At 40.9% G+C, this 26,875-nt stretch overlaps 1 protein-coding gene across 1 annotated transcript in view; it reads right to left on the bottom strand.

The window, feature by feature from the left end:
- LOC126092185 (low-density lipoprotein receptor-related protein 1) overlaps positions 1 to 26,875 on the bottom strand; it is a 772,271-nt gene that overhangs the window by 294,109 nt on the left and 451,287 nt on the right. Inside the window, exons 9-14 of the mRNA XM_049907661.1 lie at positions 9,742 to 9,904; positions 6,903 to 7,128; positions 6,629 to 6,800; positions 712 to 852; positions 440 to 617; positions 116 to 346 (exon numbers count right to left, since the gene is read on the bottom strand). Of these exons, the coding sequence (XP_049763618.1) occupies positions 116 to 346; positions 440 to 617; positions 712 to 852; positions 6,629 to 6,800; positions 6,903 to 7,128; positions 9,742 to 9,904 (1,111 nt within the window). The remainder of the gene's footprint in view (positions 1 to 115; positions 347 to 439; positions 618 to 711; positions 853 to 6,628; positions 6,801 to 6,902; positions 7,129 to 9,741; positions 9,905 to 26,875) is intronic.

A 26,875-nucleotide genomic window follows, 5' to 3' on the forward strand; every position in this document is an offset into this window, starting at 1 on the left:
CTGCAATAAAACAAGACATATTTGAAACAGATAAATTAAGACAAATTTGAGAGAGATGCAAGGCAGAGATAAGCGGGGAAGGGTGGGGCTGATAAAGATTTAAAAACATAATTACCCATTAACAGGATCTAGTGCAATTGACCTTGCAAAGAAAACATTTTCGACAATTAGTTTCCTCTGTTTGGGATTTTCAAGCTGTGCAACACTGATGGAACTAAGCCCAGCATCAGTCCAATAAAGATTTCGTCCTAGCCAATCAACAGCTATACCCAAACAATTGCCAATAGCTTGGTCTATGAAGACAGACCTTCCAGTACCATCAATTTTCTGGCGTTCAATAACATTCCTGTACACAAAAAAGGACAAAAATCATTTCTTTTTTGAGTTTTGAAAAGCAAATACTGAATAAATTTAGTGTGATAAGTTACATTTGCTTTACCTGTGACTGTCAGAAAAATAAATGTAGCCTGTGGCCGCATCATAATCTAGGGCGACTACCCGAAGGACATTAGTAACAGGTACCATAACTTGGTGATCAGGATTTTTTGTCATTGGCATTCCTTTGATAACTGATGGAGATTCTTTGCTATAAATCAGGAACTCTGGTAATCTTGCCTCTGATGAAATTAGAAAGCAGGTTTAAAACTAATTAAAAGGAGTTCATTGATGCAAAAGGAAATAACCATTGACACAACGTAATGTTAAGCATACCAACACATTTGGTCCCATCCTGGAGTTTAAAACCAGGCTGACAAAGGCACTGAGCAATTCCTTCACTTTTACTTTCATTTTTCCATGCAGTAATGCATATTTGGTCACAGTTTCCATTATTGTTTTGACATGGATGCTGCACTGAAATACAAAACACATAAAACAATAAAATGCAAAGAAGCTTTTGCAGAGACTTTGCACACAGTACTGAGCAATGGTATATTAAAGTTATAGACTATATTTTTGTCTATATTTATCTTGTAATTTATTTCACCATTCAAAGCAAGTCTCAGTTTCCATACCAGATGGTATCACTTGCCCAAATAAGTTATGAGGTTGACCACTATTTACACCATAAACTACATTACTGACTTTAACAGACAGAGAACAGAAATATAAGATTAGATTAAGGCATCTGAGGAACAATTCTCCTCTTGCATTTGCTTCATCCAAATGTGGATATTAAAATGTACTGGAAACTGTAAAAAGGAATAAGACTTCCCAAATCCTTTGGAGAACAGAGATAAAAATTTTTTGCAGATGTCACAGCCATCAGAAATGGAAGCAGAAGGGAGGGGAGGCATCTGAGGAACAATTCTCCTCTTGCATTTGCTTCATCCAAATGTGGATATTAAAATGTACTGGAAACTGTAAAAAGGAATAAGACTTCCCAAATCCTTTGGAGAACAGAGATAAAAATTTTTTGCAGATGTCACAGCCATCAGAAATGGAAGCAGAAGGGAGGGGAAAAAAAGCTCTGCTTCTAAAATTCTCCTTTATTACTTGTTACAAGCACAACCAGACAATTTCCGCCTGCATGGTCATTACATGTGAAAGCACCACAGCCAGAATCAACCCAGTCTAAATCTTTATGCCACCATACAGGTTGAAGCACATTTCTACATCTACATCTACATAATACTCTGCAAGCCACCATACATTGTGTGACGGAGGGTACCCAGAAACCACTACCAGTAATTTCTTTTCCCGTTCTGCTCGCAAATAGAGGGAGGGAAAAACGAATGTCTATTTGCCTCCATATGAGCCCTAATTTCTCTCATTTTATCTTTGTGGACTTTCCAAAAAATGTAAGCTGGTTGTAGAAGAATTGTCCTGCAGTCAGCTTCAAATGCTGGTTCTCTAAATTTTCTCAATAGAGTTCATCAAAAAGAACATCACCTTGCCTCCAGGTAATCCCATTTGAGTTCCTGAAGCATCTCCGTAATACCTGCATATTGGTTGAACCTGTTGGTAACAAATCTAGCATCCCGCCTCTGAGCAGCTTTGATGTCTTCCCTTAATCTGACCTGGTAGGGATCCCAAACACTCTAGCAATACTCAAGAATGAGCCTCACTAGTATCCTACGTGTGGTAACCTTTACAGATAAACCACACTTTACAAAAATTCTTCCAATGAACTGAATGAAGTCAATCATTTGCCTTACCTACAACAATCCTTACATGCTCATCCCATTTCATAACACTCCACAACTTTACACCTAGATATTTAATCGAAGCGACTGTGTCAAGCAGTAGTACATTGCTAACGCTGTATTTGAACATTATGGGTTTATTTTTCCCATTCATTTGCATTTAACATAGTGTGCCATAATCAAACCAGTATACAGTAACGTATGGGAGAGAAACACCTTCAAAACATAAAACTTAACTGCTGTTCTGCTGTATCATCAACCACACTTCATGAAGCCTATGTAGAATCTTCATGCTATTAGTAAAGATTTGCACTTTATACATCAGGGTTACCACAAGTGAAATTCCCTGATATTTCCCTTCCTATAAACATGAAAAAATTACATTTCTTCAGGGACTTCAGCTAGTTTGAAATATTCTGTATGACCTATTTAAGCTCTGTGACATCATCATCGTCTTAAAAAAACTCAGTCATTGTAAATGTTTTCAAATATCACACCCCAATTTTTCTTAACAGCAAATTCGTAATTTGTTGTTTGTTTGTCATTAACATTCTGCAAAACTCTCTGTTCACTCTTTTGTTTCCTTTATGTTGTTGCTTTTAGTTCCTTCAGCCAAACAATTAGTAGTTTTACATGTAGTCTCAATGTACACACATGTGGCAAGGTATGAGTGGTTGACAGTTATGTTTTGAAGTGGAAAAAATTCTCTTGCAAAAGCTGCTCCAAAAACAGGTTTACACATGGCAAACTACATGAACACAATGGGTCCTATGTGATAACATACACTTTTAGACTGGGTTGGCAGTAACTGACATGGTAACACATGTAAATGGGTTACAGTTTATCAAATATAATTAACATTTTGCTTGTATATTGATTCTGATAAAGATTATTGCAAATGGTCCTGTAGACTGAAACTGGCCAGCTGTGTTCATGTTGAGGACAAAGTAAAATATTAGCAGCTGCTCAGACATGAATTAAATAATATACAATTTAACAAATTATAATAAATACAAATTTCAAACAGGAAAAATAATAACATCATTAGAAGAAATGTGCAAGGTGGGATTGGGGCTCACTGGCTTTGCAATTTATCTTGTATATCTAAGAATAATGAAACAAATTAAAGATCAAGAAAGGAATGAAGTGCAAAGGGGGCTGATAACAGTGAATAAGTAAAAGGTTCATAAAAATGTCATTAGAAGGAATAGATGAAGTACTTGGAAAATTATGTTAATTAAAGAAAAAAAAAGAGACAAAACTGATTAACAGAACCAAGAATGCTAATGGAGGTTTGCTACACATCGTATTCAATAGGTGTGCTGACATTCGAGAGCAGTTACACTCCTGGAAATTGAAATAAGAACACCGTGAATTCATTGTCCCAGGAAGGGGAAATTTTATTGACACATTCCTGGGGTCAGATATATCATATGATCACAATGACAGAACCACAGGCACATACACACAGGCAACAGAGCATGCACAATGTCGGCACTAGTACAGTGTATATCCACCTTTCGCAGCAATGCAGGCTGCTATTCTCCCATGGAGACGATCGTAGAGATGCTGGATGTAGTCCTGTGGAACGGCTTGCCATGCCATTTCCACCTGGCGCCTCAGTTGGACCAGCGTTCGTGCTGGACGTGCAGACCGCGTGAGACGACGCTTCATCCAGTCCCAAACATGCTCAATGGGGGACAGATCCGGAGATCTTGCTGGCCAGGGTAGTTGACTTACACCTTCTAGAGCACGTTGGGTGGCACGGGATACATGCGGACGTGCATTGTCCTGTTAGAACAGCAAGTTCCCTTGCCGGTCTAGGAATGGTAGAACGATGGGTTCGATGACGGTTTGGATGTACCGTGCACTATTCAGTGTCCCCTCGACGATCACCAGTGGTGTACGGCCAGTGTAGGAGATCACTCCCCACACCATGATGCCGGGTGTTGGCCCTGTGTGCCTCGGTCGTATGCAGTCCTGATTGTGGCGCTCACCTGCAAGGCACCAAACACGCATACGACCATCATTGGCACCAAGGCAGAAGCGACTCTCATCGCTGAAGACGCCACGTCTCCATTCGTCCCTCCATTCACGCCTGTCGCGACACCACTGGAGGCGGGCTGCACGATGTTGGGGCGTGAGCGGAAGACGGCCTAACGGTGTGCGGGACCGTAGCCCAGCTTCATGGAGACGGTTGCGAATGGTCCTCGCCGATACCCCAGGAGCAACAGTGTCCCTAATTTGCTGGGAAGTGGCGGTGCGGTCCCCTACGGCACTGCGTAGGATCCTACGGTCTTGACGTGCAACCGTGCGTCGCTGTGGTCCGGTCCCAGGTCGACGGGCACGTGCACCTTCCGCCGACCGCCGGCGACAACATCGATGTAATGTGGAGACCTCACGCCCCACGTGTTGAGCAATTCGGCGGTACGTCCACCCGGCCTCCCGCATGCCCACTATACGCCCTCGCTCAAAGTCCGTCAACTGCACATACGGTTCACGTCCACACTGTCGCGGCATGCTACCAGTGTTAAAGACTGCGATAGAGCTCCGTATGCCACGGCAAACTGGCTGACACTGACGGCGGCGGTGCACAAATGCTGCGCAGCTAGCGCCATTCGATGGCCAACACCGCGGTTCCTGGTGTGTCCGCTGTGCCGTGCGTGTGATCATTGCTTGTACAGCCCTCTCGCAGTGTCCGGAGCAAGTATGGTGGGTCTGACACACCGGTGTCAATGTGTTCTTTTTTCCATTTCCAGGAGTGTATTATGACACAGTGAAGAGCAGTGGAAGGGCAAAATTGTACAACTGAAAAGACTGTAATTCATCATACAAAATATTGCATTGTGCATTGTGATATGTTGATAATAACAATGTGCCAATTAATCAGTGAGTACTGCATCAAATGACCAGATTTCATTATGTACAGTCATTAAGTTACTTTTTAGCATCTGACACTGATGTAAGGGATATTGTACATCATTTTCACAACAATGTTACCAATAAAGATGTATGAGCAAACTTTCTACTTTTATTTTGTTGAAATGAGTTAGTTTAACACATATATAAAAATGGAGAGAAAGTGGTTGCAATACCATGCACAAGGGAGACAGAATTTAATATTTAGTGAGCAAAAAATAAAAGAATGGATCTTTTTTAAAAAGGATCTATAACATTATAAACCAGCAGAGCTATAAAAATAGTGGCACAAATAAGAGAATTTCCTGACTTACACTGTGGTACATAGCAGCAGAACAAAAGCTTTGGCCACCAAATCACTGGGTTCTTTTTAACTGTGGCACTAAATATAAGGACTACAAAATAAAATTCAGTGGAACACTGGATTTACTTGGGCAAATACTGCAAGCTCCACTGACAGATACCTGCTTCAAAGACACTGACAGCAAAGTGATTACCCCTACTGCTGAAAATTTGCAAAGGTAAATACAGCAACATATTAAAATACTGTATGTACTTTCAAAACCAATCAGTCAGTGACCTAAGGTACCACTCCTAAAAGACAAATATGCAGTAGCTGTGTAATTACAATAATGGAGATAATTAACTATGAACTTTCTTTCTGCTGATCCTACTCATTTTCTCAATAACTTCTTACAAAGTAATTTAAGACAGAACAGAGACCCATTTGTACTGTAAGGCTCTTTTGGTTTGACTTCTTTAAATGCTTCATTCCAGAAAAAGTACATTTTGATCTCACAATGAAGTTTGTCTGTATTGAACAAAACAAAACAAAAATTATCTTGTAGCTTGTATAAAATGGAAAAGTCAACTCATAAAATTAAGAACTCACAGTTAATTAAATAAAATTTACTCAACTGAGATTTCCGGTTTGTACACGTATGTAACAAGTCTTTAAAATGAATTTTCTATTTTATAAAATTACCCTGCTGAAATTTTCTGTGATCTTCTCAAACGCTTTCACTGTACAGATCACAAAATTTTAGTTGCAAGAATTTAATATATGATGTCAATGGCACACCATGTGTAGGGGCAGAATTTTATATACCTAGTAGGAAACAGGATAAGGGATTAGTAACCCATTCTAAAGTTTATCATAATGTTTTGTTAAGTCTAAAAGAAAAAAATTAAACAGTTAGTAAAGGTTCATGCTTATTTCTGTGCCAGACAGATTAGTGATACTACAGCAGATTTAAGCTCGCAAGGAAAAATGTCTTTCATTGACTAAAAACAGGCCAGATAATAAACACTTTTTGGCATTCTAGCAATTTTTGTACATTCTGAAAAAGATGTATGTTAAAAACATGTAGATTAGAAACTTAATGTCCGACAGTTCTGTGTGCAGTGCAGCTACATGTGATTGCTTATTGTTAATTCCTATGTTTACTGCCACTGTTAATAAGTTTTTCATTCAAAATTATGAATAGTGATTTCAATGGCTAATCGCTTCTGCAGCAGCTTTGATGTCTGGAAGCATATGTTGCACTAATATGAAGTATACTTACCAGATGGCTGTCGCTGTCGATGGTAAACATGAATAGTAAATGGTCTTCCGATATCTGAAAATGTCATTTCAGTCTCATGGGTAAATTTGTTTACACGTATTATGCTATAATTTCGCCAACTTGTAACAAAAAGGGAATTTTCAAAAACGGTCAGCCCATAAGCATTTTGTATCTGTGGAATAGGTAAGATGACAAAATTAAGTACGTCATCAGTAACAAATCATTGTAAAAGTCAGAAAACACTATAATTACTGTCTGTAAACATGAACATTACCGGTGGGCCCCTTTTAACGATAACTCGGTTTGATCCATCATAATTAATTCTCTCTACGACGTCCAAATAAGTGTCTACCCAATAGACTTGCTGTGTTGGATAATCCACTGTGACGCCATAAGGGTACACAATCTTGCGAGTCACTAATTTTGTACGTTCTGATCCATCTAGCAAGCTACGTTCTAATGCTGCTGGTGAACCTCCCCATATTGTGAAGAACATATAGCTGAAAATTAAAAAAAAATGTTAACAAGTAGTTTTGCATTACTAAAAATCGCATGAATGACATATTCTCAAAAACACAATGGTCATTAGCATTTTTGTAAAATGGGACTATCGTATTTGTGCACTACATTAGCAGATCTGTATGAGGCAAACTCAATGATATAACTTATTTGCATACTTGACAAGAAATCATGAAGTAAAAATACACTTAACATCAGGATTTTTCTGCTGGTGTTGCAACAGGTTGAATGCCGCATCATGCACACACTTAACGCAACTCTTCACAGTATGTCACACCACCAATGAAAGTGATGCATGATATTCAAAACTCTCAACAGACAGTTATATTAATCAAATCATTTTTACTACCCTTAGTGCATGGATATATATTACGAAATATTGTAGAATCTAACACCAGGGTGTTTGTTCCACATTCATCTCATTCAGATCAGAGCTACAAGTACTGGAGCAGAGATAGTCCCAGACCCAATGTCTCTGTCTCTCTCTCTCCCTCTCAGACAGACAGATAGACACAGACACACGCACACACACACACACACACACACACACACACACACGCACACACACACACAAATATTTTGCCCCCATCCACAACTTGCAGCTCACATTTCTGCTCCTGTCCCAAAACGATACTCTTGATCACTAAGAAGTCTAAATTTTGGAGTCTATTTAACTTCTACTTCTCACTACTAGTGTAAACACTGTGCCCCTCTTTACAGGATTTGTATAAAAAGTATTGAGACTGAGATTGTGAATCAAAATTTATCGTAGATATCGCTACAACCACTTAATACTCTTCAATGTGTGATCCTTGAGAGTCAGTAACCCATTGCACTCAAGATTTCCACGCTTCAAATGCTGTCCCGAACACTGAGTCCGGGATGGCCTTCAAAGACCTCACTGTGGCAGCTTGGACCTCCTCCAGGGTCCCATGATGGTGTCCTTTCAAGGAAGTTTTTAGTTTGGGGAACCAAAAAAAAGTCTGGCGAGGCCACATTGGGACTGTAGGGGGGCTGGGGAATCGTTGGAATACCTTTCTTGGCATAGCTGTCCATCGTGAAGCAGGTATGACTCTGTGCATTGTCATAATGCAGCTTCCAACCATCGGCAATGGCTGGCATACTGTGATGGACCTTGGCTTCCAGTCTCTTGAGCACTTCACAATATAAAGCACAATTGACAGTTTGGCCTTGGGGCTCAAGATAAACCATACCCTGGCATCGAAAAACACAATCAACGTGGCTTTCACCTACGATTTGCTCATGCAAGCCTTTTTTGGACATGGGGATGCTGCGGTGTGCCTTTCAGCACTCATGCATTTTGTCCCCGGGTCATACTGAAAAACCCAGGTTTTGTCTCTGATGATAACATTATCTAAAAATTCCGGATCAACTTCAAGGATCTGGAGATTGTCTAGGCAGGCATCCACACATGCTTGCTTTTAAACATCTGACAAAATCTTCTTGGTGCAGATCTTCCTTATCGACAATTCTTTGGTGATGATGTTGTGCACTGTCATTTTATCGAGTCTGAGGCTATGTGCTATCATCCTGGCACTCATTCAACAGTCAGTGTTCAATAAAATGCGCACACAGTTTTGTTTTCATCAGTTTTGCTGGTTGGTGGGTGTCTGGAGCGTTCCTCATCCTCAACGCTGTCCCGGCCCTCTTTAAAGCTCTTCACCCACCTGAAAACCTGGACCTCTGACAGCCAACCATTGCCATAGGCTTGCCGACACATATCCAATGTTTCCGTACCCGATTTTCCTAGTTTCACAAAAAACTTGTTGGCATAATGTTGCACTATCTTTTGCTGCATGTTGTGCCACGACCGACAACTTTGCAATGTGTCTACTTAATGCATGATGCTGCTGAGACAAGAGCCCACATGCGACTGGCACGCCATGCGTTTTCGGCCAGACACCCCCACCACCAATCCCCTCAGGTGAGTATGGGCAGCAAAGTACAGTCATGTTAGCAAAAAATCAGTCTCATTACTTTTTATACAAACCCTGTACTTCAAGTTATGCTTAACTGTCATGGGATCGTAACAAATGAAGTGCGAGTTCCAAATTTTTGTATCTTAGGCAGTTCCACATTCCTTAGCTCTACATGATCATAAAAGTTCAAATGTCTGATGAGTACACAAACTCATTTCAACACTTTATGCCAAAAAATGTATTTGAAAGCTGCAGATTTTTAACTGCTGTTCAGATTTTCCAGTAAATCAGAACCCCAATGTGTTAAATGTCAAAATTGTTTGCAGATCGTTTCTATGGTCAATAATGAACAAATAATGGTGTAATCATACATAATTAAATGCCACAGAATATCCAATCAAGCTGGTTCTATTTCATTAAGATGATGACATTTACGTTATACCAGTCAAGTTGTATCAGTCAATACTGAGCTTGCAACCACATCGAGTGGTTACACCCATATATCTTGATATGGCTAGAAGTCGAATAATTTATTTTGTCATATTATCACAAGATCATGCAAGTTATGTTACATCATCTTTGTCATGTACAGGCAGCACCTTGAAACATTAATCACAGATTTTGTATGGCATATTATAAAGTGGGGTAACATACCCTTTTGTGGGGTCAACTGCTATCCCTTTTGGCTTGCTCAGACTACTGTCAATGATAACAGTGCAAATCTTAAGCATCGATGTGCATAAAAATATTATTTCACGAGAATCATCAACAAAGTACCAATTTCCAGAGATCCAGTCAAGTGCAAGGTGTGTTGTTGCTGAAAATAAATAAAAATGTTTATAAGAGACAGTCCTGCATTTATTTACTATGGTTCACTTTAAGCATTAAGAAATAAATTGTGAAATTAAATCAGCCAGCAATAAAAGCTTTGAAGTTCTAGGAAACACCAAATTCAAGGTTAAGAAAATACTTCCTCTGCTGTGTGACAAGGTTTATTAGAATCATGCACAAGTCTGAAAATTACTCCACACTGAAAAATTTCCTTATGACATTTTAATTTACCAATTGATGGGAGGAAAAAAAAGTTTCAGCAATATACTTAAAAGTTTGGGTTTTTCTGGACAGGCAATGGGTTAATTTATAACGTTGCATGACTAAATTCAGTTGATATCCAGTTATTAAATATGGCTTCCTGTGGTGTAAAAAGAGAGACAAGGAGGTCAGGAATTATCAAGAATTAAATTTTAATTTTTGAACATATTTACATATTTGCCACAACCGTTAAATTTCTCCTGATGGTGAAATACAAGTATTTTTGACAATGTCTGCTAGAATTTCAAAGTTTTCTTCCTCGCACCAACGGCTGCACTTCATAAATTGAGCTATCAACAATGTTCATATTTTATATGAGGGGTGTTCAATAAGTAATGCAACACATTCTTTTCTTCGCTGATTTTGGTTGAAAAAATGCAGAATTTGCTGTCAGACAACACAGAATATTCCTGCTTCAGCCCCTATAGTTTCATGAAGTTCTGACAGGTGATGGCCTATATGTAGCCTTCAGAAAGGCGACTGTAACAGAAGTGTGTTCCAAGCAGAGGGCTGTCACTGAGTTTCTTTTGCTGGAAAATCAGAGCATTGCAGATATTCATAGGCACATGCAGAATGCCTACGGAGCCTCGGCAGTAGACAAAAACACAGTGAATCGTTGGGTGAGGCATTTGTTGTCTTCACAACAATGTCGTGCAAACCTGTCTGGCCTCTCACGTGCTGACCGGCCACACACAGCTGAGACTCTTGCAATGTTGGAACATCTGAACACTCTCATTCAAGATGACTGGCAGATTAATAACACCTTGTTGCATAACTGAACATCTCCGTTGGCAGTACTGACACAACCAACCACCAGTTGGAGGGGGGGGGGGGGGTGTCTGTGCCCACTGGGTTCCTTGCCACCTAACGGAAGACCATACCTTCACACTATCTGGGTTTGGCCGAATGAAGGATGCACCCCTTGGGAAACAGTACAGGGATGATGGGGAGGTTATCGACACAGCAAGATGTTGACACTGACATCAACCAGCAGAGTGGTAGCATGTAGGCATTCAGGCCCTCTCAGTAAAGTGGTGTAAGGCCATCACACAGAACAGAGATTATGTTGGAAAATAAGGTTTTAAGCCAAAAGAGTGGGGGACTATATGGTATACTGGAATCCTCAATAAAACCAAACTGCTTTCAGAAAAAGTTGTAGTGTTACTTATTGGATGCCCCTAGCAGTTGTGAACAGAGCAGTATTATGTTGCACACAGAAATAGAGGTCCACTCTTTTATTTATTTCATTTTACAAAGAAAAGATTGATATTATACACTGATGAATAATTACATTAGAGACTTAAACACAAGATCCTGCAGCCCTGATAATGGCACATTGCACTGTGGTATGGACTTGGTGAGACACTAAAGGATTTTCATCAATCATCTCTCACCCATTACCTAAAATCACAGGCGCTGGTTGCAGCTCAGTCCTAGACACACCTATCATTCAAAAACTGGGCTCATTTCATATGAGAACAATATATGGACGTCTCATGACATGTACCTTGACAGTTGCTGCCTTCTGTTGTAAATTTCTAGAATTATTTTGAGAGAAACGTTAGCAAATGTAACAGCTGCTGTTGCAAACGGCTGAGCCAGTATTATCGGATTGATGTAATTTCGTGCGTGTACTCATTACTTTTTGCAGTTTGCTGTAATTCTGCTACAAATATGTCAAGTTTGTATTTTAAAATTTGTAATCTATCAAAGAACTAAAATGAATATGGCACATTGAAGCTTGGTCTTTTTTAGTATGTATTACTCCTGAAGATATATCAATTACATATGTGCCAGTAATGCTTTAAATAACAGCATAAATGAATGGTTTTTCTAGGTTTGATATTCTTCTATGTGTCCGATCTTCACAGTGTTAAGAGCTCAGTAAGATAGAGGTCAAGTGATCTGGGGGCCACACGAGCATAAATATGTTTGCAGAGCAATCCTCACACCATTCTGACACTGTCGGAGTGAGGAAGTGGTGTATTTTCTTTGCATATTGCTGAATTGTGAGTCCTATCATTCACTGGCGAAGGGTAATGGGAAGTATATCATCCTATCGTAAACAACCTCTAGATAAGAATATCTTCACCATCTACCTAAATGGAACCTTGTTGGCAAGTGATATGTACTGCCTAATGTTGTTGTTGACATTCTCAAGCCCCAGCTCCACTGAATACCAACATACATCATGACTTACCAGAATAGCTCAACATTTTGCAGTGCTTCAAGTGCTCAATGTGAACAAAAAAAAATCCTGTGAACAATTCCTTAGGCTGTTGTCAAGCCATTTCTCCACAACATCCTTTCTTCCAGGTGTGCTAGTTCCACAAGGTATGCACGGCATCACCTCAGTGAAATTTGGAAGGCAGAAGAGAGATACTAGTGGATGTAAAGCTGTGAGGGTAAGTTATGAGTCATGGTTGGATAGCTCAGTTGGTAGAGCACTTGACCGTGAAAGACAAATATTCCAGGTTTGACTTCCAGTTCGTAACATAGTTTTAAGCTGCCAGGAAGTTTAAATCAATGTTAACACTTCTAGCTCTTCCTGACTGCTGTGCCCTGGAAAGTGCATTGAGCTGTGGTACACATTCACTAGTATCATCATTCATCACTTGTTGAGCAGGGAACTAATGAGTAATTTACTGCATTGCTGTCCTTCTATCTGCTCTTACAGTCCACAATAGATAATGTGAGCTCTCTCTCATCAATATTTTGTTACACAAGGCATTTGATTCTGGAGACAGCAGTTTTCCTAATACCAATGTACTCATTTTCCACTTTTGATACAGTGTCATTTGTACACCCAAGTGCTTGCACAACTCCATAGTGGTGTCCTCTTGCCCATCTTGCACTTGACTGTCATGTGAAGAGTCAGCACATAGTCTGATAACAATCCAGTCATGTTGAAATGATCCTTTAGCCCAACCGTCAAAGACCAAACAAATGTTAACCTGGGGAAAAAATTCACATAGTTGCAAATTTTTGTGCATTGGTACAGGGGAGTGTCATCAACAACATACTAAAAATCCTGACCAGTGGGGTGTGAGGGTGGGGACTGTGACATGTGCAAAGGTCATTTCTTTAGAGCAAAATGTTTCCCAGTACAAAATTCAACTACTTTAAATTTCCTACAGAAAAGGTCCTATTCTATTTTCTCTAGGTCTTATACTTTCCACACTGCAAGAGATGGAAACATCACAGATTATTAAAAATAGTGTTATACTGGTATAAAATTGATGTTTATTGTTAAACTAGCCTTCTGCCTGTGGATTTGTTAGCATATGCATTCAACACACAGACAAACTATGTGATCAAAAGTATCCAGACATCTGGCTGAAAATGACTTACAAGTTCGTGGCACCCTCCATCAGTAATGCTGGAATTCAATATGGTGTTGTACCCACCCTTAGTCTTGATGACAGCTTCCACTCTTGCAGGCATGCATTCAATCAGGTGCTGGAAGGTTTCTTGGGGAATGGTAGCCCATTCTTCAAGGAGTGCTGCACTGAGGAGAGGTACTGATGTCAGTTGGTGAGGCATGGAACAAAGTTGGCGTTCCAAAACATCCCAAAGGTGTTCTATAGGATTCAGGTCAGGACTCTGTGCAGGCCAGTCAATGTTATTGTCATGTAACCACTCCGCCACAGGCCGTGCATTATGAACAGGTGCTCAATCATGTTGAAAGATGCAGTCGCCATCCCCGAATTGCTCTTCAACAGTGGGAAGCAAGAAGGTTCTTAAAACATCAATGTAGCCCTGTGCTGTGATAATGCCACACAAAACAACAAGGGGTGCAAGCCCCCTCCATGAAAAACACGACTACACCATTACACTACCGCCTCCAAATTTTACTGTTGGCACTACACACGATGGCAGATGACGTTCACTGGGCATTCACCACACCCACACCCTACTACCGGATCGCCACACTGTGTGCCGTGATTCGTCACTCCACACAATGTTTTTCCACTGTTCAATCGTCCAATGTTTATGCTACTTACATCAAGTGAGGCGTTGTTTGGCATTTACTGGCATGATGTGTGGCTTATGAGCAGCTGCTCGACCATGAATCCAAGTTCTCTCACCTCCCGCCTAACGGTCATAGTACTTGCACTGGATCCTGATGCAGTTTGGAATTCCTGTTTGATGGTCTGTATAGATGGCTGCCTATTACACATTACGACAGTCTTCAACTGTCGGTGGTCTCTGTCAGTCAACAGATGAGGTCGGCCTGTATGCTTTTGTGCTGTACATGTCCCTTCATGTTTCCACTTTACCATCACATTGGAAACAGTGGACCTAGGGATGTTTAGGAGAGTGGAAATCTCACGTACAGACATACGACACATGTGACACCCAATCACCTGACCACATTCAGGGTCCATGAGTTCCACAGAGCACCCCTTCCTGCTCTTTCATGATGTCTAATGATTACTGAGGTCACTGATATGGAGTACCTGGCAGTAGGAGGCAGCACAATGCATCTAATATGAAAAACGTATGTGGTTCGGGGTGTCTGGATACTTTTGATCACATGGTGTATATTGAATATATCTTCCCCTGACCCTTTCTGTGTCCACATCTTCCTCCCTCTGTCTGACCACCTCATCCTCCCACCTCTATCTGGCTATCTCCTTCTCTGGAGCCTCTCTGTCTCTTTGTCTCCTCCTCTCCCTCTCTTTACCAATTTCCTTAACTCCCTTTCTCTGACCATATTCCCCCCCCCCCTCTCTCTCTCTTTCCATCAGACCATGACACCTCTACACCTTTCACTTTCCTCATGCATATCCCCTGCTCTTCCCTCTGTCCATCCCCTCCTCTGTACATCTCAAACTGTCCCCAGCCATGTTCATCATCAGCACATCTATCCTCTGCAATATAGTTCAAAGAAGAAGGACGGTACTACTTCCATAATATGTCTGACACGCAGAGCAGGCTACACATCATGAGCTTGAAAATCATTTAACTGCCCCCGATGTACTGAGCACCGTGCAAAGCAGCTCAATAAAGCAGGCTGGTAGTACTCGAACACAACACACCTTTCATGTAGGGTAGCCTACATGTCAGGCCCGACATGCAGGTGCCTTGCAAAGCAGGTGATCTGGCAGACCGATACTGTTCCTATGCAACATGCCTGTCATGCAGGGCAACATATATACCAGGTGCTGGGAAAAAACATGTTTTCAGCTGTATCTGCATACTACTGGGGCCAGGAGGTTATGAACCCCATAGTGCTGATACTCATGAGGCCTACAGTTTCTGTGCCAAACTTGGTTGAAATCAATTCAGGAGCATTGAAGGAGATCCTAGACATACATAGAACCTGTTCTACATGTGTAACAGATAAAGCAGGTTAAAAACAAATATTAAATATGTGTATCACATCTAAGTGGAGTAGAACTGTATTAGAGGATAAATTGTGTCCTGGGGATGTGATGGGGTTAGATGTGTGATGGAAAGTAGGTCACTAGACTGTGGTCATGCACTTCCCTCTTTCATATGTCTGCTAAATGATGTGCGAGCAGGCAATTCCTCATTCTCTCTACTGCACTGTATCACAAAAAGTTACTACAGGGTCTACTATGTGTTTCACAAAGTTAAACCGACCCTTCAGCAGCTCCCTTTATTAATCACCTGGCAACAAAACATACAGACATGCCTGGATGTATTAATTTTCTACAAAATGGATACAGATATGAACCACTAATCATACAAATGCAAGAAAAACATACAGACAGATTCTGTGCAAATTTCTGCACACTTTTCTGCACTGCTATAGAGGAAATTGATTCTTAGTCATCCCATACGACAGTTGTAACATTCAACCCAGAAAGGTGACTTCCTCCGCCATCAGCACTAATCTCTTTTCAGTTTACAGGCAGACTATCTCCTCTGCATTACCTGTCTGGTTCTCTTTCATAAGTAGACTAAATAACTTCGCTAAGCTCGTTTTTGTATAGTGGAGTTATTTTCAGTTTATTAAGTGAGTACTTATTCACAGTTATTACGTGAGCTTTTGTGTAATTTATGTTCCTTCGTAAGGGTGATGTTGTCAGTAACCTATGTAGTGCTGGTAAGAAAGAGATTGGATTGGTAAATGTGGCATCTTGCTGTTGTCTGTTATTGACAGCATATCATAAAACTGTGTACCATGTTGTAGCCACTTGCTTGTGAATTAATGAATGACCAGAAAACTATTGCAGTTCTCTCACCCTTACTTATGTTACTGGCACACTGCATAAATCCCTTCCATTCAGGAATTGGTGGCACCTGTAGATTGGGCTGTACTGAGTGGAGCCACTTACCACACATTCACAGTAAATCTTGCAAGGTGGGTGTCAATAAGTCTGACGAAACACGACTGATCGTGTTGAAATCTAGAAGAATAATCTGCTGTATGTTATTGCTTGACTTGTGTTAAAATATCTGATGTTTCATAGCACCTAGATGGTCTACTACTGTTACAGAGGAAACCTATTTAAGCTAATGCTGAGCAAGTGGTTAAGGAAAAATATTGCACTTGAGGCACACTCCTCAGTGTGGAGACACTTGACAGATCAAGCTGTAAACTGAAAAGCTGGCAGCACTTGTTGTGGAGGAACCTGCCTTTCCCTAAAGAATGCTTCAGCTGTCATACATGATGACTAAGTATCAAATTCCCTCTAGCATTGTAGACCAGTGTGCAGAGATTTACATAGATTTTGTCCATGTGACTTTCTTGCATTAATATTATTAGTAATTAATATCTGTATTCCACATAGCATTAACACACTTTGTGGAAGAAAAACACCCCTGGATATGAATTGACACTATGTTGCCGGTGATTCATAAGGTGCACTCCAGCGGTTTGATATAACTTTGTGAAACACCTTGTAGTTGCTTTTTGTGACGTAGTGTGGTAGGGAGAATGGGGAACTACCTGCTCACTTATCATTTTGCAGACCTACGAAGGAGGGAAGTGCATGATCACAATCCAGCAAATACTTTTCCTCTTGCTTCTAACCTCCACCTCCACTTTTCCATCCTAAAAACACAGTTTATCCCTGACAGTTCTTCTGTACTTAGATGTGATACAAATATGTAACATTTGTTCTTAACTCATATTATTTAACATAACACATTATTTATACACCATTAAAACACTATTTTTAATAATCTGTGATTTTTTCCATCCCCTGTAACATGCAAACTATTAGTCCTATAGAAAAAAGGGCTAGGACCTTTTTTGTACGAAATTTAGTGTAATCTAATTTGGTACTGAGAAAAATTTTCGCTAGAAGTCGCAGTTTTCAAGATAGACAAGAAAAACATCAAAAGTAACCTTTAAATCTAAAATCAAGCAATGGAAAACCCAGGATGGAATGTTACAATATCGTGAAAAGAATAGGTGCTTCTCACCATATACTGGAGACACTGAGTCGCAGATAGGCACAACAAAAAGACTGTCAGAAAGTGAACTTTCAGCCAACAATTACTTCGTCGGAAATAGGCAATACACACACACACACACACACACACACACACACACACACACACACAAACACACACAAATGACCACAGTCTCTGGCTGTTGCGGCCAGACTGGGAGCAGCAATGCATGATGGGAGAAGCAACTTGGTGTTGAGGGGGGAGGGATAGCAGGGTAGGGATGGGAGATGATCAAGTGTTGCTTGTGGAAGCATAGAGGCACGAGGTGGAGAGAGGGTAGGGCAGCTAGGTGCAGTTGGGAAGTTAGACAGAGGGCAGGGGTTGGAAAAGGAGAAAAGTAAAAAGACTGTGGGTGCGTTGGTGGAATAGAGGGCTGTGTAGTGCTGGAATGGGAATAGGGAAGGGGCTAGATAGGAGGGTTATGGGAGCATACGATATATTGCAGGGAGAGTTCCCACCTGTGCAGTTCAGAAAAGCTGGTGTTGGTGTGGCAGATGCAGATGGCAGAGGTTGTGATGCAGTCACTGAAATGAAGAATATCATGTTGTTCGGCATGCTCAGCAACAGGGTGATCCAGATTTTTATTGGCCACAGTTTGTTGGTGGCCATTAGTGTGGACAGATAACTAGTTGGTTGTCATGCCCACGTAGAATGCAGTACAGTGGTTGCAGCTTAGCATGTAGATAACATGACTGGTTTCACAGGTTGCCCTGCATATGATGGGACAGGTGATGCTTGTGACCAGACTGGAGTAGGTAGTGGTGGGAGGATGCATAGGACATGTCTTGCATTTAGGTCTATTACAGGGATATGAACCATGAGGCAGGGGTCTGGGAGCAGGGGTTGTGTGGGGAAGAATGAGGAAATTGTGTAGGTTCAGTGGACAGCGGAATACCACAATGGGTGAGGTGGAAAAGATAGTGGGTAGCACATTCCTCATTTTAGGGCATAATGATAGTCAAAAGGCGGAGAATGTCATTCAGTTGCTCCAGTCCTGGGTGGTAACGAGTTACGAATGGAATGCTCCTCTGTGGTTGGACATTGGGACTTTGGGAGGTGGTGGGTGACTGGAGACAGAAGGCACAGGATGTGTTTTTGTACAAGATTGGGAGGGTAATTATGGTCTGTGAAGGCCTCAGTGAGACCCTCAGTATACTTCGAGAGGAACCACTCGCCACTACATATGCGATGGCCATGGGTGGGTAGGCTGTATGGAAGGGACGTCTTGCTATGGAATTGGTGATAGCTGTCGGAATGGAGGTATTGAGATTTGATGTGGACAGAGGCACTGATGTAGCCATCCTTGAGGTGGAGGTCAACATCAAGGAAGGTGGCTTGTTGGGTTGAACAGGATCAGGTGAAGGTGTTGAGGTTCTGGAGGAATGTGGATACAGTGTCCTCACCCTCAGTCCAGATCATGAAGATGTCATCAATGCTTCTGAACCAGATGAGGTGTTTGGGATTCTGGTTGTATAGGAAGGATTCCTCTAGATGGCTCATGAACAGGTTAGCATAAGATAGTGCCATGTGGGTCCCCATGGCCATACCCCAGATTTGTTTGTAGATAATGCCTTCAACCACAAAAGAAAATGGTATAATAGGAGTATGATCATTATGAATAGGAGGATAGGGCACAGAGTGTGTTACTGTGAACAGTTCAGTGATAGAGTTGTTGTTATCAGAATCAACAGCAAGCAAACACTGACAACAGTTCTGGTATACGTGCCGATGTCGCAAGCTGAAGATGAAGAGGGAGAGAAAGTGCATGAGGATGTCGAAAGGGTGATACAGTATGTAAAGGGAGATGAAAATCTAATAGTTATGGGGGACGGGAATGCAGGTGTAGGAGAAGGAGTAGAAGAAAAGGTTACAGGAGACAAGTAATGAGAGAGAAGAAATATTAATTGACTTCTGTAATAATTTTCAGTTAGTAATAGTGAATACTCTGTTCAAGAATCACAAGAGGAGGAGGTGTACTTGGAAAATGCCAGGTGATAAAGGAAGATTTCAGTTAGATTACATCATGGTCAGACAGATTCCGAAATCAAATACTGGAATGTAAGGCATACCCGGGAGCACATACAGACTCAGATCACAATGTAGTGGTGATGAAGAACAGACTGAAGTTTAAGAGATTAGGCAAGAAGAATCAATATGCAAAGAAATGGGATACGGAAGTACTAAGGAATGATGAGACATGCTTGAAGTTCTCTTTAGGCTATAGATACAGCAATAAGAATTAGCTCAGTAGGTGGTACAGTTGAAGAGGAATGGACATCTCTAAAATGGGCAATCACAGAAGCTGGAAAGAAAAACAGGTACAAAGAAGGTAACTGCGAAGAAATCAAGGGCAACAGAAGAAATACTTCGTTGATCGATGAAAGAAGGAAGTATAAAAATGTTCAGGGAAATTCGGGAATACATAAATACAAGTCGCTGAGGAACAAAATAAATAGGAAGTGCAGGGAAGCTATGACGAAATGGCTGCATGAAAAAGGTGAAGAAATCGAAAGATAAATGATTGCCGGAAGGACTGACTCAGCATGTAGGAAAGTCAAAATAACCTTTGGTGAAATAAAAAGCAAGGGTGGTAACATTAAGAGTGCAATAGGTGGAAAGAGTACATTGGAGGCCTCCATGCCTCTAGGAAGGTTTGCCTGATGTGATAGAAGAAGAAACAGGTGTCGATTTAGAAGAGATAGGGGATCCAGTATTTGAATCAGAATTTAAGAGAGCTTTGGAGGATTTAAGATCAACTAAGGTAGAAGGGACAGATAACATTCCATCAGAATTTCTCAAATCATTGGGGAGGTGGCAACAAAATCACTGTTTATGTTGGTGTGTAGAATATATGAGTCTAGCAACATTCCAGCTGACTTTCGAAAAAATATCATCCAAACATTTCCAAAGACTGGAAGAGCCGACAAGTTTGTGAATTATCATGCAGTCAGCTTAACAGCTCATGCAGCCAAGTTGCTGACAAGAATAATATACAGAAGAATGGAAAAGAAAACAGAGGATGTGTTAGCTGATGATCATTTTGGCTCTAGGAAAACGTAAAGGCACCAGAGAGGCAATTCGGACTTTGCGGTTGGTAATGGAAGCAAGACTAATGAAAAATTAATACAAGTTCATCAGATTTGTCGGCCTGGAAAAAGCATTCGACAATGTAAAATTCTCAGAAAAATAGGGATAAGCTATAGGGAGAGATGGGTAGTATACAATATATGCAAGAGCCAAGAGGGACTAATAAGAGTAGACGACCAAAAACAAAGTGCATGAATTATAAAGGGTGTAAGACAGGGATATAGTCTTCCACCCCTACTGTTTAGTCTGTACATCAAAGAAGCAATGATGGAAATAAAAGAAAGGTTCAGGAGTGGAATTAATACTCAAGGCGAAATGATATCAACAATACTATTTGCTGATGGCATTGCTATCCTGAATGAAAGGAAGTAGAATTACATGAAAAGTCTAATGACTACAGAACATGGATTGAGAGTAAATCGAAGAAAGAGGAAAGTAATGAGAAGTAGCAGAAATGAGAACAGTGAGAAACTTAATAGCGGGACTGATGGTTACAAAGTAGATGAAGTTTAGGAATTCTACTACCTAGGGAACAAAATAACCAATGACGGACAGAGCAAGGAGGACATCGAAAGCAGACTAGTTACGGCAAAAAAGGCATTCCAGGCAAAGAGAAGTCTGCTAGTGCTAAACACAGGCCTTAATTTGAGGAAGAAATTTGTGAGAATGTACGTTTGGAGCACAGCATTGTATGGTAGTGAAACATGGACTGTGGGAAAACTGGAACAGAAGAGACTTGAAGCACTTGAGATGTGGTGCTACAGGTGAATGTTGAAAATTAGGTGGACTGATAAGGTAAGGAATGAGGAGATTCTGCACAGAATCAGAGAGGAAAGGAATGTATGGGAAACACTGACAAGGAGAAGGGATTGAATGACAGGACATCTGTTAAGACATCAAGGAATGACTTCCATGCTGCTAGAGGGAGTTGTAGAGGGCAAAAACTGTATAGGTAGACAGAGACTGGAATACAGCCAGCAAATAATTGAGGACATAGGTTTTAAGTGCTACTCTGAGATGAATGGGTTGGTACACGAGAGGAATTTGTGCCATACTAAAATCAAACATGTCAGGAGAGTAATGACTTTAAAAAAAGTGGGGGAGAGGGGGGGGGGGAGGAAAGGTAATGATCGATAGTGCTATGGTCATGGGCATTTGGGATGTAAAGGGAGGTGGCATTAATAGTGATGAGCAGTGCACCATTTGGTAAAGGAACAGGAACTGTGGAGAGTCGGTGGATGAAATGGTTGATATCTTTCATGTAGGATGGTAGGTTGGGTGTAATAGGCTGGAGGTGTTGGTCTCCAAGAGCAGAGATTCTCTCAGTGGGGGCACAGTAAACAGCCACAAAGGGGCATCCTGGATGGTAGGGTTTACAGATTTTAAGAACCATGTAGAAGGTAAGAGTGTGGAGAGTGGTAGGGTTGAGGAGAGAGATGTGCTCTGGGGAAAGGTTCTGGGGTGGACCCAAGGATTTGAGAAAAGACTGGACATCCTGTTGGATTTCTAGAGTGGGGTCACTGTGGGCAGGGTTTGTAGGTGGATGAATCAAAGCTAGTGGACTCCTTCTACCAAGTAATCCTTGTCGTTCAAGACAACGGTAGTGGAACATTTGAGTCTCTGCTCTCGTAGAACAGCACCTTCAGCCTATTACCAGCAACCTACCCTCCTATTTAAAAGATGCCAGCCTCCACTGACTCTCCACAGTTCCTGTTCCTTTAACAATGTGCACTGCTCATCACTGCTCATGCCACCTCCCTTTACACTAATATTCCTAATGCCCATGGTCTTACCACTATTTAACACTACCTTCCCAATGTCCGATAGATTCCAAACCTACTATCTCCTTCCTAAACACCATGACCAACTATATACTCTTCCACAATTACTTCACCTTTGGGGCATTCCCTACAAACACATCTAGGGTAAGGCTATTGGGATCGACATGGCACCATCCTATGCCAACCTCTTCATAGGCTATCTAGAGGAATCCTACCTAAACGCCCAGAATCCCAACCCCCCCCCCCCCTCAACCACCACCTGGTACAGATTCACTGATGACATCCTTGTGATCTGGATCAAGGGCAAGGACACTCTATACTCATTCCTCCAGAACCTCAACACCTTCTCCCCAATTCACTTCAACCCAACATGCCGCCTTCCTTGACATTGACCTCCACCTCAAACATGACTACATCAGTACCCCTATTCAAATCAAACCTACCAACCACCAGCAATACCTCCACTTCAACAGCTACCACCCATTTCATAGCAAGAAGTCCCTTTGATACAGCCTAGCCACCCATGGTTGTCACATGTGCAGTGACGAGTGGTCCCTCTTGAAATATACTGAGGCTCCCACAGAGGCCTTCACAGACTGTATTACCTTCCCAACCTTGTACAAAAACAAGATGCCTTATCTCTCCAGTCACTTGCCACTTCCCAAAGTCCCACCATCCTGCCACAGAGGAACATTCCCGTTGTGACTCATAACCACCCAAGACTAGAGCAACTGAATCACATTCTATCCCAGAGTTTTGACTACTTCTCATCGTGCTCTAAAATGAGGAATGTCCTACCCACTATCTCTCCCACCCCAGACCCACCCACAATGGTATTCTGCCGTCCATCAAACCTACACAATATCTTCATCCACCCCTACACAACCCCTGCTCCAAACCCCTTGCCTCATGGCCATATCTCTGTAGTAGACCTAGATGCAAGACCTGTCTCATACATCTTCCCTCGACCACCTATTCCAGTCTGGTCACAAGCATCACCTGTCCCATCAATGGCAACTGACAAGCTGTCTGTCTGCCTGAATGGCCACCAACAAACTGTGGCCAAGAAACAGCTGGACCACTCTGTACCTGAGCACACTGCACAACACAATGTTCTTCATTTTTATGACTGCTTCACCGCCTGTGCCATCTAGACCCTTCCCACCAACACAAACTCTACTGAACTGTGCAGGTGGTAACTCTCCCTGCAATATATCTTATGTTCCTGTAACCCTCCTGGCCTCAGCCTTCTTTAATCACTGTCATTATCCATCTAGCACCTTCCCTGTTCCCATTCCAGCACTACACAGCCCTCTATTCCACCAATGCACCCAGTCATTTTACTTCTCTCCTCTTCCACAAGCACCCCCCCCCCCCCCCCCACCTTCCGTCTAACTTCCCGACTGCACCTAGCTGCCCTATCCTCCCTCTACCTTGTGCCTCTATGCTGCCACAAGCAGCACTTTACCATCCATCAACCCTAACCTGCTATTCCTCTCCCTCCCCACCCCAGCCTCCTCCTTAACCCCACCATCCAGTTGTTCTCCCATAATGCAATGCCGCCCACAGTCTGGCCACATTAGCCCGAGACTGTGGTCATGCGTGTGACTTTGCATGAGTGTATGTTGTCTTTTTCTGAGGAAGGCCTTGTTGGCCAAAACTCACTTTCTGACAGTCTTTGTTGTGCCTATCTGTGACTCAGCACCTCCGCTATATGGTAAGCAGCAACTATTCTTTTCATAATATTGTAACTTTTAAATGTTCACGCCACCCCCTTGCTCAGGAGTTTTAGTGTGTTACTCATTACACTTTCCCCAACCACTGTAGAAAACTTGTCCTGCACATATTTTTCCACTAATTTTCCTTTGTTGACTAGACTACTTCCCTCATTATTTATGATGACATGATATCATACAAACTATATCTGTCCATGGCTGAAACACACATGCTCCTAACATGCATGAAACAAACTATACCAAATGCTACACCATCCATTAGATTTGAAAACTTTGATTGGCAAACCTAGATGATTTCTTAGCACTGTCACATTTGTGAGACACTTTTGTTTTGACTCATGAGACAAGATTAAAGCAGTTACTACTTTAATAATAATAACAAATGCTCTGTAGCAGTCTAACTGCATTCAAAAATATTCCAAGGCCCAGACTCTAGATTAGAAATGTACACTGTCATAGTCAATGTACCACTTCCAACTATTTCTCTGGAACTTGTGCACAAATTTTCAAAAATACCAAACAGGGTAACACTTCAAAACAATATAGGTTAATGATTGCATTAAAATCAAAGCATCTGAAGTTCCTGCAAAAAGAAATATAAGTTATTTAAGGCAATTAAACTTCATCCAGTACACTATTTCTGTCAACAGCCTCTTCAGATAGCTAACAGTTCCCAGTGTAATCAGTGCAAGGCACCTATTGAACAATTAGCTTCATGCACACACTTAGTTGCCACGCTCTACTATAAAAACAGAAAAAAATTGATAAGCATGCACACTGGAAACAGTTTTGTGAGTTCCTGTGAGCTTTTTTTTACTGTAAGAATACTGTCAACGGCGAGTAACTTCTGATATGGTCAACATGTAACACTATCAAACATCATCTCTGCACCAGAGGAGCCAAGACTCACCTCCTACACCAATAAGGGCAGTCTGGTGACTCCCACATTGCAAATGTTCCAAACAACTCTTAAAACTTTGAAAAAATTTGAGGTTATTCAGCCAAACACCCCCGAGAAGCATCCTGATTGCCTAAACTTCTGTATATGTTTCCTCCGGTCACTGCTTGATTAGTAGATTTCTCATCTATCCAGTTGTATTATATTTTCATGATAACTCTGCAATTCAAACTTAAGTGGTTAGCAGAGCGTTCATAGAACCACTTTCAAACTATTTCTCTATCATTCTATTTTCAAAAAGCATATGGGGAAATGAATACCTTAATTTTTCCACACAAGCTCCAATTTACGTTATTTTATCATGTTGGTCATTTCCCTCAATGCACGTTGGAGTCGAGCACATATTTTGCATTTGGAAGACACTCTTACTGATTGTTATTTATAAAAAGATCTCACCCCAATGAAAATTGCCTTTGATTTACTGATTGTCACTTCAACTAGCTTACTGTGTCCAAGACAGTCTTTCTCTGTTTTGTAATAACATGGCATGAAAAGAGCAATTTTACTTGGAACTTTTTAGATGACCTCCATCAATTCTGTCTGGTAAGGATCACATACCAAATAGCAGTACTTCACAAATTAATTGACTACTGTAGTGTAGTTATACTCCTTAATAGATTGTTGTGTCTTCCAAAACAGTCTTTAGTTCACCTTCCCTACAGACTTTTCAGTGTGATGCTTCCAATTTAAGTTGTTCATAACTGTAATCCCTAAGCATTTAGTTGAATTGATAACCTCTAAATTTTTGTGATTTATCATGCAACCAAAATTTAACGGATTTTTTTTTTAGTATTTATGTGGAGGACCTCACACTTTTTATGTATAACTTAGTCTTAGCTAAACATGTAACATCACCAGAAAGCTTGTAACACTTAAATGAGCTTAGGAAACTCAGAACATAACATTCAGCTTGTCCTATTAATCTCTCTTACAGCCCATTTTGTGTGGATTTGAGATGATGAACCCATCAGCTACTGGCTACAAACAAAAGAGAGTAAACCCAACCTATTGTCCCTTGTATGTCTCACAGAAATTCATCCACATGCCAGCTTTTGTAATATTGACAGTGAATATCACTTTCCAAGGCTGACTATCTATCAAGTTGGACTCAAAGGAATGCAAAATCACTATCTTAATTACAAAATACAGACCAGATAATTGCTCTTTCAACCACTTGTTTCTACATGTTCAGAAATGAAATGTGACAACATGACACACAAAGCTGTTTCATGTTTTTGTGCACAAATAGAGCACTTCCTATTCTATGCAACAGGTATCATAAATTAAACCACTCACTAATGTGTCTTTTGTGTATTACTAACTAATGTAAGTTCTTATCTGTGATAAAAATGTTTTCTTTGTAATACAGGAAAATATTTACAAAAGAAAAAAATACGCCTGTTTCATCATCAAACTTTGTACCAAATTTAAAAGTTGAGGCTCCACAAACTTTACTATACTAAACTGGAATGAAAGGCATAAAGAAGAATCCAGGCAACATACAAAATGTGTACGGAAATTATATTGCACTTACTTCCACCAAAAACCTAACTCATTGAAGTGCTATTGGTGGTAGTAATTATTTCACAAAAGAATACAAAAAATTTTTTGTTTTATGATGATCAACCTGTTAGAAGAAATAAGAATAAATTTAACACAGTACAGTTGCTAAGTGCTAATTTGACCTCTTTGTCTTCATGGAG

The sequence above is a fragment of the Schistocerca cancellata genome, chromosome 7 (genome assembly GCF_023864275.1).
Source record: "Schistocerca cancellata isolate TAMUIC-IGC-003103 chromosome 7, iqSchCanc2.1, whole genome shotgun sequence".
NCBI lineage: Eukaryota > Metazoa > Arthropoda > Insecta > Orthoptera > Acrididae > Schistocerca > Schistocerca cancellata.